At 35.3% G+C, this 18,558-nt stretch overlaps 1 protein-coding gene across 5 annotated transcripts in view; it reads right to left on the reverse strand.

The window, feature by feature from the left end:
- Ehbp1 (EH domain binding protein 1) overlaps positions 1-18,558 on the reverse strand; it is a 348,572-nt gene that overhangs the window by 289,044 nt on the left and 40,970 nt on the right. For all 5 annotated transcript variants that reach the window (XM_005385727.1, XM_005385724.1, XM_013514692.1 and 2 more), the window contains one exon: positions 776-833. In XM_005385727.1, the coding sequence (XP_005385784.1) occupies positions 776-833 (58 nt within the window). The remainder of the gene's footprint in view (positions 1-775; positions 834-18,558) is intronic.

The following is an 18,558-nucleotide window of genomic DNA, read 5'->3' on the forward strand; positions in this document are numbered from 1 at the left end:
CAGACATGGAAAATGAAATAAATAGCAACACAATCATAACAGGGGACTTTAACACAACACTGTCACAAAGAGATAGATCAACTAGACAAAAAATTGGAAAAGAAATAACAGAACTTAACCAAACGTGTGAACATATAGACTTAGTAGACCTTTACAGAGTATTCCACCCAACAGCATCAGAATACACATTCTTCTCAGCTGCACATGGGATGTTCTCTAAAATAGACCATATACTAGTACATAGAACACGTTTAAGTAAATGCAAAGGAACTGAAATTATCCCATGTATAATATCAGACCATAGTCCAATGAAATTAGAAATTAATGACAAAACACAACACAAAAACTCCATAAACAGCTGAAAATTAAACATCCCCTGAACAACCAATGGGTCACAGATGAAATCAAAGTAGAGATTAAACTCTATTTACAAACAAACAAAAATGGACATACAACCTACAGGAACCTGTGGGATACAACGAAAGAAACCGTCAATGACCTCTTAAAGACCCATTTCCTAATATCATCACATTGGAAATTCCTCAATTTTCACATTCAAACCGTAGTAGCTATCAAGTCCAAGGTCGAAACTCAGGTCTCTGCCTTCCACTTAAAAGATTTCAGGGCCTGATTAATTCATTTTCAATAGGTTAGCTAATCAGAAAAAAAGATGAAGAAATATTTTAAAATATTCTACTCTAGGACCAGAGAAGTGCAATATCTGAATAAAAGTTGAATTCAACAGTTTGGTAAGAAATTTAGAAACTGGACTGACCTTAGAAGACTTCCTTCGGCTTCTTCGTGTCCAAACTACCACCAGTTTATCTGGTTGCCTGCCAAACAGGAAAAAGAAATTAAATTTGTTATATTAAACCAAATTAATAAAGTTTAGCTTTAGTACTTTAAAAATGCAAAAGTGTCATCTGCTTTAGATTTCAGAAAGCAATATTTTTACAGTAAAGCTCTATGATTCAAATATACATTGTGAGTATAGATGTGATCTAATTTAAATGACTTCCATTTCATCCATGTTCTAAATGAATTTTAGCAAGTTAATTCACTGAGACAAACCAAGTAAAATAGAATATCTACATTTTATTACTATTTTAAAAAGAAAAACACATATATAGTTTCCGAACATTAATACCATACCTTTAACACATTATTCCCTTTAATTTTGAGAGAATAAGCATAAAAAAAGCAATTCCAAAATAATTTAAATCAATGGATTACAATACTTTTAGATCTTTATATTTAATGAACATGGTTATGTTTTTCAAAATATTTTTTACAATCATCTCAGTGACTATAAACACAACACAATACTGAAAAATGGGCAAAGTATTCACTATTACCTCTATTTTATAAGCTTAAAAAACTGGGAACAGGGGGCTGGGGATTTAGCTCAGTGGCAAAGCACCTGCCTGGCAAGCGCAAGGTCGTGAGTTCGGTTCCCGGTACCGGAGAAAAACCAAAAACCAAAAAAAAAAAAAAAAAAAAAACTGGGAACATTAAATAACTAATCAAAAGTTCTCAAAGAACCAAGACTGAAATTCACATCTTCTAATTTTCATATCTCTTTTCTTCTCATCTTCCATTAATATGAAGTCAAAGAAAAATACACTTTCAGCTAATACAACTAAGTTCTCTTTTGTGCTTTCAGAAAATATTAATATTATGACTACAGTACTGGTTATTTTACTTTTCACTTTTTAAAAACAATTAAAATGGCTATTATGTGCAAGGATTCTAGATTCTGTTCTCAGGACCTGGATTCTGTCCCAAGACCACCACAACACAAAGAAAAAAAACTTAAATGTTACTTTCATCTTGATGACGTTCACAATTTTCTACATCCCTTTCATTTTGCCTTGGAATCCCTCACTTTCAGCTGATGATCTTTCTTATTTCATATGAATGTGTGTGTGTGTGTGTGTGTGTGTGTGTCTTAAACTTCTTACTTAGCAATCGTCTTATGGTTCAGATCTAAAATGTTCCCCAAGTCTCACATTCAGAAATAGGGCCTGCTCAGAAGCGCAGGTCACTATGGATGTGACTTAGAAGGATGTATTTTCCTTCTGGCTCCTCCCATCTCTCTGTTTCCTGGCCACCATATTCCTGTCATGCTCCTTCGTCCTCCTGTTTCTTCCTTGGAGCCTGCTAACCTGCTAATCAACTGAAATTGTGAGCAAAAGTAAAGCTTTCCACCTTTAAGGTATGAGTACCAGGTGTTGTGTATCAGCTCTGGGAAAGTCTCTAGTACAACCTACAAATCTGTACTGCTGTCCAAAGAGAGAACTGTCTCATGAAATACACTACTGAGAAAATTATTCAGAATGTAGCAAAGATATAAAGTGATAAAAATAACTTAAAAGATAGATTGGAAGTACATACCCCTAATAGAAATTCCAGAAACTTAGAAGGGTGGGAATGGCAGAGGCAGTAGTGAAGAGATAAGACTAAGAATGTTTCAGACTTGAAGTTAGGACTCCTTAGATAATATACATCAAGGAATAACTATGATAAACAAAAATAAACTTCTACCTACATACCTCCCAATTTAACTATGGAACGTCAAGGATAAAGAGAAAAATCATTAAAAAAAAAGGAGAGAGAGATCATCTTACCAACAATGGAACAATTACTAACAGCAGACTTTTCAGTAGCAACATCAAACTCAAAAGACAACAAAACTACTGATATTCAAGTAATACAGAAAATAGCCACCACCCTAGAGTTTTTTATCTGGCTAAACTGCCACTTAAGAAATGTAACCACTGAAAGTTTGCTGTGTACAGAATAAAGGAGTAGGATGTAAAAAGCAGCATAAATAAGGTAAACTGTTAATGCTTGTTCACTTGAAGTAGTCGAATCTAACAAGACATAAAAATAAGAAACAGATACCAATAATGAAAACTATTTGACTATACAAATAAGTGTTTCTGGTAGTAATAATACGCAAAATAGTACAATTCAACAGAAAAATGGTATTTATTTATTCAAGACTAAGTTGCATTCCCACCAAGTGTCAGGCTTTAAAAACATAAAAGTAAAAACATAAAACTAGTGGCCCGCTTTGGGCAGGCAATTCCAGAGTGAGACGTTGACAACAGTGGTCAGATGCAGAAGTGTTAAATTACAGGTTAAAAAAAAAAAAAGTTTTCTATGAAACATTCGATTGTTAATCTAAGAATGTATATCAAAGGAGAAACAAACAACTTGAAAATGAAAAACAAAAAGTTCTGCCAACACACAGAAAAGCAGAATAAGATAATGATAGTGAGGATGGGGAGCAGTATGGTAATGTGATAGATGGAACAAAGAGGCTATCATCAAGATGGCAGCGTAACAGAGGAACTCAGAGGCCAGCAAGTGTAAACTTCCTTGTTTGAAAGTGACAGTGGTGCTCTCTTCAGAAGCACTTACACTAACACTGGAAAGCACCAATAGTTTGCTGAATACTACTTAAGATTAGCATAGTAACCTGTTCACTTATGCACGTCTCCAACCTCAACTCTTAAAGTCTATTTCTATAGTACTTTTACAGAAATGCTACCATACTGTTATAATTTATATTTAGATGTCCCCTCAAAGGCTCATGAGAACACGGGTGGAGCTCTTGAATCACAGTGGTGTAATACTCACCAGTGGATTAGTCCATTGATGAGTTTAGAGCTAAATGTGATTTGAGTGATAAATCCTGGGTAGAAGGGATGGGTCACTGAAGGCATAGTCTGGAATGGTCTATCTCCTTCCTTCCTCCCTTGACCTTTCTCTCTGTGTGAGTCTCACTACCATACCATGAGCTCTGTCTCTTCTGCCATGCTACCCTGCCTTGGAGCCAGCTGACTATGAACCTCTATAAACTGCGAGCCAAAAATAAACCTTTCCTCCTCTAACTTGCAGGTGTTGGGAAGTCTATCTGAACAACATGAAAGTAACTAAAAAAAAAAAATAATAATAACTAAAATACATCTCTTTTAGCTTTTCCTTGTTTATAATCCTATAGTGGACTCTTGTACTAAAGGTCCTACCAACTGATCTCTGGAAGTTGAATTTTACAAGTGTATTTGACCAAGAATATTCCATTTTATTTTAGTGTTAATTTAAACTTTAAAAAAATTTTCCCACTTAAATGTCTTCTTAACACCTGGCTAGTTTCACTCTTTGAAATTACCTACCTAGACCCTATGTGTATTTGGTCGTGTGGCCTCCTAGCATGCAAGGTAACATTTATGTTCTTCAACATGATTTATAAACCACTTCACCACCTGACTATGACTTACCTTAGCAGCTGTATAATGTACAAGTATCTCATATCCTATCTGATAAACTCTTAATTTATCACTTTCTCTGTGAAATCTTGACAACTTCTCATTTCATCTTAACCCACAGTCCACTCAATCCCATATCCCAAGCCTCAGGCAGAGGTAAATGTTTCTATTATGTGTTCCCAAAAGCTACCCTAGTCATATCTCTACTTTAATACTTCGTATGCCTTATAATTATTTACTATTTTTTATCTCTCCTCCTAGACTGCTACTTTATCAACCTTATTTTATTCATCTTTATTCTTCTACCAGCTAAAAAAAATCTGGCACAATGTTAAGGACCAATAGATATTTGCAAGAACCTTAAATTTCATCCAGGAATTCCCAACCGGTCAATTATAATTACTAAGCCAGTAGCTACATAATATATTCTGTCTGCAACTTATCAGTACTTTGCAGGGATCGTCATACTGGCTGCACATTAAAACCTCCCAGCCCTGAAAAATCTGATTTAACTGGTCTGGTATGCAAAGTTTTTAAAATTGCACAAGTCATTCTAATGTGTAGCCTTGGTTGAGAATCACGGGTAACAGGGAAAGTGGTAAGCAATTACCATAGCCCCTGGCCTGAAACACTAGTGAAGCATTAACAATAATGGCAGTGAGAATGTCTCCCCTCTACAACATCCTCCCAGTGCTACATGACCTACTGCAGCCTTTTAACTGGATTATTAGCACATTCCTATCCTTAATGCATCTTAGTACTTCAGAAAAGTACTAAGATGTACTTTTTAAAAAGTACAACTTAGTACCTTCAGCCTAAAACAGAAGGCACGTTAAACTGGGCATCGTGTGCATATCTATAATCCCTGCACACTGGAGGCTGAGGCAGAAAGATTACAAATTCAAGTCAGCCAATGCAATGTGGTGACTTAGACCCTAATAAAATAAAGAGATAAGGGCTGGGGATATAGCTCAGTGTGAAGGCACCTGGTTTTCAATCGCCAGTACTACTCCCCCCACAAAAAAGGGTAGGTAGGCTCCTAACCTGTATGATTACTATTTCAAGAACGTAAATAGAACATAAATGACTTCCGAATGCCCCTAGAGATGGCTAAACTTTCTGTGACTCTAACAAATTATATTCATTTTCATTATCTCCACTAGAGAAATCAGTTCAGCTTTACATTATCAAGAGACAACTGGAACAGTGTTCTAAAATAAGTTATTTTCAATAGGATACCAATAACCATACAACTGGCTGACCACAATTAATATTTTAAGCACTCATGCTACACTAGAAAAGAACCATTAAATATTTAGTTATATTCTCCCAAGAGACAAGGACATAGCAATTGGACAAGCTGGAGTTTTTCCAGCTATAAGAACCTATACTTATACAACTTTCTATCAAAAAAAAAATCATGAATAAACAGGATAGAGCTCAGGTTTCAGAGAAAATTCAATGACTACACAGTTACCATTTCTAGCCTATCACCTCAAAATTGTAACCAGGTAGCCTTAACATATATAACAGATGTTTACATATAAACATACTGTATACACACAACATGCACAGTTATGCACCCTATAAAATCTGTCTAAGGTGTACCATTGAAAAATTGAAAGCCTTTTCTTTCTTTAGAAAGAAATCTTGAATTTACAAATATATATTTAAAAATAAAGATGTAATACTTATTCTACCCATTTAGCCCCAAAACAAACAAAAACTAATAATTGAACCATGGTCCTGATACTAAATTTGGTACAACAGGGAAAAAGAAGACAGCAGTAAAGAAAGGAAAAGAGCTATAATGATCCAGCTTATAAAGCAGTTTAGCTGTCTCGCTTGAAACTGCAACGTTTTGTACCCTCTCCATACTACTAAATGACCTAACAGGTATGAAGATAAATTTAAAGAAAATCATTTCTGGCTTAAATTTTTAGAATCCTGTACTCTCTCATATACATCATATGTGTGAGGTGAAATTTAAAAAGGCATAACAAAAATCCAAAACTGTTGCATGAAAATCAGTCTTAATACTTTCTGGAATTGTAATAAGCACTCAACAAATATTTTCCTGCTATGTTACTAATATTGTGGTGAACAGTGGAGATATAGAGACAAAATGAAAGTTCTGATCTCTTTAAGTTTACAATCTAGTGGGAAAATAACTACAACCAGCCACCTCAACAGAGGCACAATGTTGAGAAACCCAGAAAAGACAAAAAAAAAGCCTTAAACAGAAAAGGATCCATCTACAAATACCTCAAGAAACATACACATCAAAAAATCAACCTGCTCAACTGCAAAAATTACATGACTCAGAATTTGTAAAAACCATCCTTTACAACATTCTTAAGGTAAACCCCAGCAAAAGATGAGTGACTAATTAGTTTGCCTGTTTACCTGAAAAATGTAGAGAAATTAAAAGTATTTTCTAAGAACAGGTATAAGCATAAAACAATGCTTAGGATTCATGTTGTTTATTTAATATAGGTTTTAACATCTTTCTATAATATATAATAAAATAATACATTAGGAGGAACTATCTCATAGTGCCAACTGTGATTATTATTAGGAAATAAAATTACATGTCACTTTAGAAATATACTTTTTGTATTTTTTACAATTACTTTATATTACCTTATGCTGGGGGAGGTATTTAAATGTATGAGCGGTTACAATAAATCAACACAGCCAGGCGTGGTAGTGTACGCCTGTAATCCCAGGCTGAAGCAGGAGGATTGTTTTAAGTTTGAGGCCAGCCTTGGCTACAGAGTTCAAGGCCAGCCTCAACTGCATAGTGAGATCCTGTCTTGAAAAGACAAAAAAATTAAAAATTAAAAAAAATAATAAATCAACACAAAAAAGTTTGAAATCAAGGGCCGGGGATATAGCTCAGTGGCACAAGCACCTGCCTGGCAAGCGCAAGGTCCTGAGTTCGATTCCTGGTACCAAAAAAAAAAGTTTGGAATCAATCATGAACAATTAATGAAATTAATTTTAAAAATTTTTCCTAAATGTAAAGAGTTCTGAGACAGCTGAATTAGTTTGTCTTATAAATCAACAGAAATGTTGTCTTGTTCTTTATCTTAAATTAACATAAATGTACCCCCAAAGTCTGGGATACGTTCTTTGTCCTAAGTTAACATAAATGTTCCCCAACATCTGAGCAAAATTTTGAAATACATCACACTTGACTGTGTCATCCTTCCTGTTTTCTGTAGACCCTTTAGTTCCTGGGCCATTCTTTCTTGTGCATGCAAAGTCAATATGGCATCCCAGTATGGTTATGGTTGGCCAGGACCAAACAATATCATAAATGCTTTTCAGATCACTGTACATTCTCTTCTATATCAATCAAAATTCTTCCTTTCCCACAGTAACTACCTTAAGAGAGTACTAAAATGAAAGAAATATGGAAAACAATTTAATTAGGAGAAATAAATCTATAAAAGAGGACCCTTCAAAGAGATATAATACGTAGGAAAGAATTCTAGACTGGAAGTTAAGAACTTGCTTTTCCTAGGTCTAACACTAACAGACCTTAGGAGCATCTTGCAATTCTATTATTTATCAAATTAAGGGACTCTACTAAAAGTTCTAAATACTATGGTTCAGTGACTATAAGATTAGATGGCACTAATTAAGTAATTGATGGTTTAGAAGGAGAATGAGAAATTCAGCTATAAGGTACATATAGGATTTGCGGCCTCCTGCTTACTATCAAGCTTCTTGAAGTATCTAATGTTACCAATAGTGTGGGGAAAAAAAGTAGTATTTTTTTCAGCAGGCCACCTCTATTACTCCTCTTCCACTACCACCACAATGTTACCATTTAGATGAGAACATACGATATTTCTCACTACTAGAGAGTGATAATGATTGGTGCCATTTCTAGAGTAAAGTGGACAATAAACTTGTATATTTTTTCTCACAATGGTTGAATGAAAAGGACTCTAGAATACAGGGAAAAGCAACATCTTAAAATAAAAGCTGCCTGAGCCTTTAAATGATCACACAGAAGTTAGATGACTTGTAACACATTCTCTGCTATGAGAAGTAAGCAGACCCACGCACACACAGACGCACACATACACATAACTTTTACTAGGTTAGGCCACCTGGATTCTGGGGTGTTTGTTTCTACAATAGTAATCCCATGAAGTTCTAGAAAACTCAGCAAATTGAAAACACACAAATGCATAAAAATAAAATAGTTACTATCTTGTAGAAGCTTATATTTCAAAATACTAAGACCAAATTTAGTTTTCATTTATATAAAACTGATGTTTCCAAAACTAAAAGACAGCTATACCTCAAAACTTGGTAAATAATATTCTATCCCCTTGAGATTTTCCTAAATTAAAAGTAAGGAGCCTTTAGAACCCAAAGATAAATATTCTCACCACAAAATTCAGAATACACTTAAAATGAGATAAAGAGCTCAAAATATTAATACCACACAATGCAAACAGGCACTTCACTAAATAACAATGTTATGCCTTGTAGGGGAAAGGGCTCTTACTCTTAAATGAACATTTCATGGTGGGATGCTGTGAATATTGAAACAAAAGGAGGAAAATACCACAGAAATACTCTAACTTTACTATTGCTTAAGTAATTATTTTTATCCTTCAGTAGGTACATGTGTCTCCTATTACAATATCATTGCTGAAGCTCAAGTTAATTATACTTCTTTATACTAACTTCACAAGAGTTATTTAGCAAGCTGTGACAATTAATACAGTACATAATATGCCTATGTACATATATAGGGATATATTTCCTTTCTGTAAAAAAGGCCAGTTCTAATACTGAAAGATGTAAAATAAATGTTAAATATTGTTTTAAAATATAATATCATGTTTAAAATATCTCAGAGTGATTGCTTCTGATTAAAAATATTTAACTGGTGCGGTATGTGGACTTCTGCTGATAGGTATTTCTAATACCAATATAACTGTATTTAGAGGTACTTTATTTCCTCAAAAATAAGACCAGTTCTTATATTAATTTTTGCTCCAAAAGACATAATGGGGCTTATCTTCAGGGGATGTCTTATTTTTTCCTGTACAACAATCTACATGTATTCATATACAATGATCTACATTTATGCATGCACAAAATATATATTTATTCAAATACATTCATGTCATCTTCTGGAAAATCACCATAACTCTCCAAACCCCAAATTTCAGTCTGAATTTCTTGCCACTTCATTTTCTATAGATTCACTGGCCCCAACAATACAGATCTCCTGAAATGAGCACTTCTTGTTTATGTAACTTGCTCACTGTACACTAGCAACATAGATGTCAGTGATTTTATCCCACGAATTCTTCACCCAAGTCACGAACTCTTGCTGGCTAGGCTTCACCAAGTTTCCATTAAATTAAGTGTGAACTCAAGACTTAAGAAGATAGGAGTGGCAACCAAAAATGATGACAGCTAAGAATGACGGGTCACACAAAAGCAACAAAAATTGCAGACATCAAAATTCAGAGTCGGGCGTGGTGGCACATGCCTGCAATCCCAGCACTTGGGAGGCTGAGGCAGGAGGATCTTTGTGAGTTCAAGGCCAGTCTAGGTTACAAAGTGAGCTAAAGGCCAGCCTGAACTACAGAGCAAGACCCTATTTCAAAAAGACAAAAAAAAATTTTTCAGAAAACGTTTCCTTATTTCACAGGAGTACATTAAGGAGGTCCACCACAACACATGATATATTTAATTACGAAGATTAATATTGGACAGAACTACATCTATTCATTATCAAATATGCACATTATACACGCATTGTGTCTCTACTCCAATTGGCCACTCAGCAATAAGTCTCAAATTATCTGTTTACATTTCAAGTACCTAATTATAATTTATATTCATTTTAAGAGTTATTGTCCATAATATTATTTATTTATATTTAATACATATTAGTATTATTTTATAATCCAATACATCTGTTACATGTTGCAACGGACATACTGAGTGCATCCATCTGGCTGACAATCTTAAATGGGGCTTATTTGGGGGGTAGGGCTTATATTACAAGCAGGCTGAAAAATCATGTTAGGTCTTATTTTTCAGGTAGATTTTGTTTTGGGAGAAATATGGTAGCATCATTCAAACTGAAGTGCAATTTGGCATACTTAAGCTAAGTGTACTTTTTGACAGGCTATCAGAAAGTATACTATTTCACAGAATAACTGGTTTATAGTTTTTCTAATATAACTATTTCAGAGATAAGCACACTATAAATAGTATATAATATGTATATGCCATATTGATTTTCCCACACAATAATTCCCACTTTCTTTACAGTTTTATAGTATCACCTTTAATGATTCCTTTAATTTAGCACCTTACTTTGCTTTTTCTAGTCTTATTGAAACAAGCTTCATGTACCACTACATAAATATTAGTATTCCCACATGATAAATCTGGGTTCCTGGAACTGAGGTTAGTAGAAAAAAAATATTGTATCAATCTGACCATCCTACAAAACAATCATATTCACAATTTCCTCTAGATACCTTCCTATAATTGCTGCAATTGTTAAATTTGTCCACCATGTTTCTGAGTTTAAGGTTTTCAAGAGATCCCCAGGTATGAAAGAAAGAGGAAGGGAGGAGAGGGAGGGATGGAGGTAGGTAAAAAGGAAGGAAGGAAGGAAGGAAGGAAGGAAGGAAGGAAGGAAGGAAGGGAGAAAGGGAGAAAGGAAGGCAGGCAGGCAGGCAGGGAGGGTGGACTTACTGGGAAGGACAGAAATAATATGATAGGTAGAAGAATCACAGGAAGGCAGCCATATTTAGGTTTTAATCCTGATTCCCTGACTGGATCATCTAAGCCTCAACAGATTTCTACTCTGTGAAATAAAAACTTCATAGAGCCAATGTAAAGATCAGCTTAAGATAATGCATGGGAATACTAATAATAATATTTGTATTGGTGACATGTGAAGCTTATTACAACAAGAAAAAGATCAATAAATAATATGGTAAATTAAAGGAATCATTATAATCATTTCATTATAAAACAACAGAAGGTATTGTTAGGGAAGACCAACAATGCCATGATTATAGTGCAACTTATCTCAGAAATATCTTTATTAGAAAATTTATAAAACTTTATACTATTGGCTAATACAGTAAATGTACACACACAATTATTTTTGATGACCTATCAAAAAAATACTCAGCTGATTGCTTATCTTACAGCAAACTCTCAAAAACTGCTACCAGCCACTCCATGCATGTGCATAAGACTTCTAAATAGCTTCATACTGTCTCCCTCTTAAATGTGAACAGACAACAAGGATCACCTGAGAAAAGCCTCGGTTATAAAAAGGTAGAAGCTTAAAAGAAAAAAAAAAAAAAAGGAAACAAGGAAAGAGAACATCACCAATACACTCAGAGATTTAAAAGATATTACACCCATAAAAAATACAACAGAAACATTTAATGAGTTAGAAAGCATTCTGGAAATTATGTCATTTCGAGATAGGAGATAGGGAGTGGCAAAGCTGGCTGGAAAATAAGGGGAACCAGTCAATTACAAGACCACAAGATAGCACCAAATAATTCCCAAGACCCTGAATGTAGAACTTCTTGCGAGCTTCCACAGCATGTGGATGACATATAAGGCCACAGATGCCTCTTATGGTAACTCTTCACGGTAGCCCACCCTGTGCCTCCCAGACACAGGGTATACTTTTCTTTTTGTTTTTATCCTTTGCTCTTTTGTTTACCCAAGTCCGCTTTAGAGAGCCAGTTTTGTTCCCTTACTCCTTCACTCTTCACTTTTCAAATAAACTTTTGGCATCATTTCTGGCTTTTCTCATTTAATTCTTTGAGGCAAGGACCTCGATTACGTTTAATTGACAAGCCATTTCTAAATGAACCACCCAATAAGTTTTCATTAGGAAAGCAAAAAATGAAGAGTCAGAACATAAAGTTGCAAGACTCTCAGAACTAAAGTAAAATAATAGATTTTTTTAATGGGGAGAAAATACAAGAAATTTAAATAAATCCAAAAGGGTAAATATCTGAGTGAGTACCAATGTAACAGTGAGAAAACGTTCCAAGATGTCACTTATTTCAGAAGCCCAACAAAAACCACTCCAAAGTGAAATAGGACACTGCAGGGCTCTGGGAGAAAAAGGAACTGATAAATTACGAATGTGTTTAGTTATATGACAGAGATTTTGAGAGTTAGAAAAGTTTAGAAATAATATTGATAAAGTGCTCATTTTGGCAGCACATATACTAAAATAAAATCAATAAGCTGTTGAAAGGGAGGTAAAAAAATGAGTAATTGTTAACATAAAAAAAGTCAAAAAAGTGTGATAACACTGTGGGGCTCAGCTGCAAACAGCATTTATTAAATCTTAACAATGAATTCTGATATACTTCTGATAGAGCTGATCGTGGAAAGGGGAGAATACAGAAAAGGAAGAGTACAAGTGTGATTTGGAGAGGAGGTGGTAAGATAGCTAAATCCTCATTCACTAAGTCAATAATCCAGGAGATAACGTCTATATCAAAAGGTAAAACAGTTGAAAGTATGTTCCTGAACAGTGCAATACTACTTCATACCCACTACAAAGGCTATAATAAGAAAGACTGACAATAACAAAATTTGGTGAAGACATAATGAAAATGGAACCCTCATACATTGCTGGTGGAATTACAAAATGATAGAGCTGTTGTAAACAGTTTGGCAGTCCCTCCAGAAGCTAAACTTCGACTTCTGGTTTCTGGTCCAGCATACAAAAAAGATTGGAAGTCATCATTCCATACTAACAAACAAAAAGCTGAACAAACTGAAATGTCAGCAACTCTTCTTAGCTCCTAACAAGTGAGATCACAGGGCAAACAACTGGTCCCAAAATTGGAGAGACCACCGGGGGAATACAAAGAATCACAAATTACCAAAACTGAAACTTCTGTGGGGACCAGTACTGGAGTAGAAAAAACTGAACAGCAACTGATGAACTGCTAGAGACTCAGTATGGACAAGTTTTGAGTAAGAATACACCCAGGGAAACCTAGTAACAGGAATGAGGGGTGAAGGAACATGGGCATACTTTGCACATTCTTGCAGTGAATATCAAGGAAAAATACCTGATGCTCCCAACAGGCAAAGGGAAAAGAAACTTATTTTGAAACACACAGGAGCATTCCAGTCTCAAGATGTGCCCTCAAAAAAAAAAAAAAAAAACTCAGTCTAACATGTTAAGAGTTTTATCAGAATTTAACTGACCTGAAGGAAGAAAAATATCCAAGGCTAGTCTATTCTGCTCCATAAGTATGGGGGAAAGGGAAATTGAAAAATGCTTCTAAAATTCACAATCCAGAGACGCAGATTAATCACACAACTGCAGAATGTTTCCTTTTCCGTCCTCCACCAAACCTTACTACCACATAACTAAAGGCCCATTTACCTGCTACTACAACATGTCTCACTATCAGAAAAACTTACAAAGCATACCAAAAAGCAATCACAGTGTGAAGACTGAACAAGAAAAAGAACTAGCTTTGGATATGGCAAGGCTGTTAGAATTATAACCAATCATTTAAAGCAACTGTAATTAATATATTAAACCCTCTAACTGATAAAAGTAGACAGCATGCAAAGACCAAATAAACAACATAATCAGAATAATGGAAACCCAAAGGAAGAACCAAGAGTTTGAAGAATGTAATGGAAATGAAGAATACCTTTGATGGGTTTATTAATAGACCAGACACACCTCAAAAAATTTAAAAATATGCATTTTCTCAAGCTCACATGGAATGTTCACCAAGATAAATCATACTCTGGGTCATAAAAAATACAATAATATAAGTAATACAACATCTCCCCTTCTCAATCACAATGAAAGTAAACTAAAAAATCAGTAATTAGAAGATACTGGAAAATCTCACACTATGTGAAAATTAAACATGTTTCTGAACATACAAGTCAAAGAAGAAATCTCAAGGGAAACAAATTTTTGAACTCAGTGACAACATATTAAAATTTATGATAAACAATGGAAGCAGTGCACTGAAGGAAACGTGTGAGAATGAATGCATATATTAAAAATGAACGCTTTAAAACCAACAATCTATGATTCTAAGGAAAGTAGGAAAAGATAGGCAAACTAAATGGAGAGTAAGCAGAAGGAAAACCAAAACAAACAGCAAAGAGAGAAAAAAGTCAGAATTAAGCCAGAAATCAATGAAATTGAAAGCTGAAAATCAGTAAAGAAAATCAACAAAGGTAGAAGCCAGTTCTTCAGAAATTAATTAATTAAGCCTCCAGCCAGAGTGCCATAGACAAATTACTAACATCAGAAATTAAAGAGGGTACATTATTACAGACCCTCTGGACATTAAAAGAATAAAAGAATGCTATAAATAATTCTATGATCATAAATTTGATAACCTAGATGAAGGAGACCAACTTCTTAAATGATGCTTGCTAATACCCATGAGAAAAATGTCAATCTGATTAGGCCTATGTCTAAAGAAATTGAATCACTAATCAATAAACTTCCAAAAGTCAGAAAGTACCAGGCCCACATTGCTTTACTTGTGAAGTCTACCAAACATTTAAAGAAAACATTACACCAAGTGTGGTGGTTAGGGCAGAGTTTCAAATTGACTGGCCTCAGGGATTGGTGAAGCACATACTCAGGTGTGTCAGGGTGAGTCAGAAAGGCTTGGCCTTGTGGTCTATGTCTCATCCCGCACTCCTTCCACTCCTCCCTTCTCTGCTTTCTGGCAGCCATGAACTAAACAGCTTTGTGCCACCATGTTCTTCTACCATGATTTCTCTGCCTTGGAGCCAGCCAACCATGGACTGAAACCATATCCTTGTTTAAGCTGTGGGTGTTATATATTGTGTCTCAGTGATGAGGGAGTTTACATAGAAAACTTATACCAGGGTTCAGAAGACTAGAATGCTAATAAGAAGTAAAGGCCAGTCTCAGGAGGTTTCAGTTGGGAACAATTGGGAACAACTCCATTTGCAGCTGACTAGACACCATGTATGTTACAATCTGTCAGAAAAATTTTCCCCATGTCCTGAGACTTTGCAGGAGACTGATATTAGGAGCAGTGGACTAATTAATCTAGCAGAGAAAATTTCAAGATAGCCTAACATTCAGGCTGTGGCATGGGTGCTGCTGGCTGCTCTTAGCTAGATTTACAGTGAGAACTGGGGGAGCAAAAGGTAAAGAAGAAAAATTTGAAAACTTAAATTCTGCCCCAGAAGAAACCACGTGTAACATTGAGACCAAAGGAAGTATAGCTGCTAAAGAGATTGGCACCATTAAATAGAAAGCTACTATCTTATACAAGGATTAGAAGAAAGATGTCTTCAGGACATCTCAGTAATCAACAAGACCCCATCCATGGCAGGCTCAAGGGTGCAAAAGTATAAACCTTTCACCTGAGAAGAAAGTCCCTAGGATGCCTGCTCAAAAAGGGCCTTCTAGGGAATTGCTTTCACAGGGTTCAATTCACTTTGCTCAGCCATCCAGGCACTCAGAAGCTGCTGCAGTCATATATAAAGGGGCCTAGCTACTCCCGGAGCTAGCAGCTAACCTCTGTACTGTCAACATGATGCCAATTTTACTGGCACACAGAATGCAAGGGTTGTGGGATCAGGAAGGCCTCCACCCAGATTTCAAAGGAAGATCTGGGCAAGAAGACCCTGAGAAGTGTGTGAAGCTTTGGGAATGAAGCTAAAGGTGCTGTAGAGAGCCCAAGAAGCTGAAGATATCTGGAACATGGAAAGGTTGCCAAGGAGTGGAACTAACCGAAAAGGGAGTCCATCTGGGCTGCAATCAGCAAGGCTATCAGGGGTAGGACTGCTCAAGCCCTCTGAAACTTGCATCTCACAGCCATGTGTCCCAGATGCCAGATATGGAACTACAGGGTTTAATATCTGTCCTGCTGTGTTTTTGTCTTGTTTTAGCCCCATTCTTTTCTACGCCCTTGTTCTTTCTTGGAATTGTAATGTTTACCCTGTGCCATCAGGTTCCTTGAGATTATGTAACTTTTTTTTTTTATACAGATTCACAACTTGATTCTCAGAAGAGACAATGACTCAAACTTTTGAAAATGCTGGAACTGTTAAGACTTTGGGCAAGGGATTATTGTGCTTCCAGTTGTACTCAAAATAGCTGTAATATGTTAGGAGAATTATGAACTTGCTATGGTCTTTATTTGAAAGTTAAGTAAGATTTAAGTAGACGTGTTTGGGTAGCAAGCTGAAAAGAGGTGTGATGTGGCAGTTAGGGTGAAGTTTCAAATTGATTGGCTTTGGACGAGATCAGGCATGTTCAGTGTGGTATGGCCATAGACTCAAATTAACTGGCTTTGGGATCAGCTCCAGGGACCAGTGGAGTACACTTCTAGGTGAGTCTGGGTAAGTCATGGAAGCGAGGCCTTGGGGTCTGTTTCTGGTTCCTTGTCCCTTCCACTCTGGTACTTTGCTTCCTGGAAGCCAGCTTTGCTCTGCATACCCTTCTGTCATAATGTCTCTGCCTTGAAGACAGCCAACTATGCACTGAAACTGAGCAAATTAAACTTCTCTTCATTTAAGTTGTGGGTATTGTGTATTGTGTCTCAACAACAGGACAGTAATACACCAAAAGCCTCTATAATCTCTTTTAGAAGGCAAAAGAAGAACAAGACTTCCTAATTCATCCTATGACGCTAGCATTATCCTAACACCACCACCAGACAAAAATATTACAAGAAAATAAGAGTACAGAAAAATATTCTTCATGAACATTGATGCAAAACTCAACAAAATATTAGCAAATCAAAGCCAACAATATAAAAAAGAACTGTATATCAAGACCAAGGATATAAGATACTTCAGCACTTAAAGATCAATTAACATAATCCATCACATCATTAAACTAAAAAAGAAAAACTATAGGATTATATCAATAGTCAGAAAAAGGATCTGACAAAATCCACATCCATTTATTACACATGCACACTTGTGACAAACATGAACATACACACAAGAAACTTTCAGCTAACTAGGAATTCAAGGGAATTTTGTCATTTTGACAAAAAATATCTACAAAAAAACTACAGCTAACAATACTTAATCATGAAAAAATTAAGATCAGAAATAAGTAATGATGTCCCTTCTCACTGCTACTTTTTAACATCACTGAAAATATTAACTAATGCAATACAACAATGTATAAAGAAAAATAATAAAGAAATATGGCAAAATATTAATGTTTAATGACTCTCAGTAAAAGCTATTGAGATCTCTTTAATCCCCTGCCCCATCTCATGATCAATGTTAATTAACACTTGGATTTTCTTTCAGACTCAGTACTAAAGTAAACATACAGCTCCATTTATGTTGAGCGACTATCAAAACTATCTATCAAGTATTTTAGCAACAAACTACCCATTTTATGGTGACATTTAATCACTTATTCAACTAGTCAAACTAACAATTATATTTCCATTTAAATTTCTAAAAAAAAAAAACCTAATTATATGAAGTTCAACCCAGTATTAAGATAATGCATTCACATCTAACAATTGCTTTATATGTCAATTTAATATGACCTAATTTTTCTACTCGTTTAGATACACGTGGGAGCATCATACATAAGTGGGAAAACTTTTAACAGAATTTTTCTCCTTCTTACCTCTACAAGTTAACTAAGACTCTACCCATATCTTTTAGTAAATACTGGAAAACTAAATTTTCAAATTTAAAGATAAAAACATTCTACTTCAATCAGTGTATGATGTAACACTTAACTTTCTAATATACATACTACAAACATGATGAATTAGCAAATTCATTTTCTAAAACTTCACAGAGATAAGAATAAATATAGGCCATACATGGTGTACTCCTGTAACCCCAGCACTCAGGGGGCTGAGGCAAGACAGTGAATGTGAATTTGAGGCCAGCCTGGGCTACAAACTGAATTCAAGACCAGCCAGTGAAACCCTGTTTCAAAACACACACACACATACACACACATACGTTTTCTCCCTCTCTCTCCCTCCCTCTCCCTCCCTCCCTCTCTCTTTCTCTCTCTCTCTCTCTCTCTCTCTCTCTCTCTCTATATATATATATATATATATATATATATATGTTTATATATCTCACACAAAAGCTTCAAATATTGGAAATCAAATCTCACTATACTAAATGTTAAAATCTTTCCCAGCCAAATACAGTTTCTAACTTGCAATCTTTTTTCTTCTCCTTTCCAGCCCTTTTGAAATTTGTTTTTTACGTAAGAGGC

This window comes from Chinchilla lanigera, unplaced genomic scaffold (genome assembly GCF_000276665.1).
Source record: "Chinchilla lanigera isolate Chin_1 unplaced genomic scaffold, ChiLan1.0 scaffold00023, whole genome shotgun sequence".
In the NCBI taxonomy this organism is placed as follows: domain Eukaryota; kingdom Metazoa; phylum Chordata; class Mammalia; order Rodentia; family Chinchillidae; genus Chinchilla; species Chinchilla lanigera.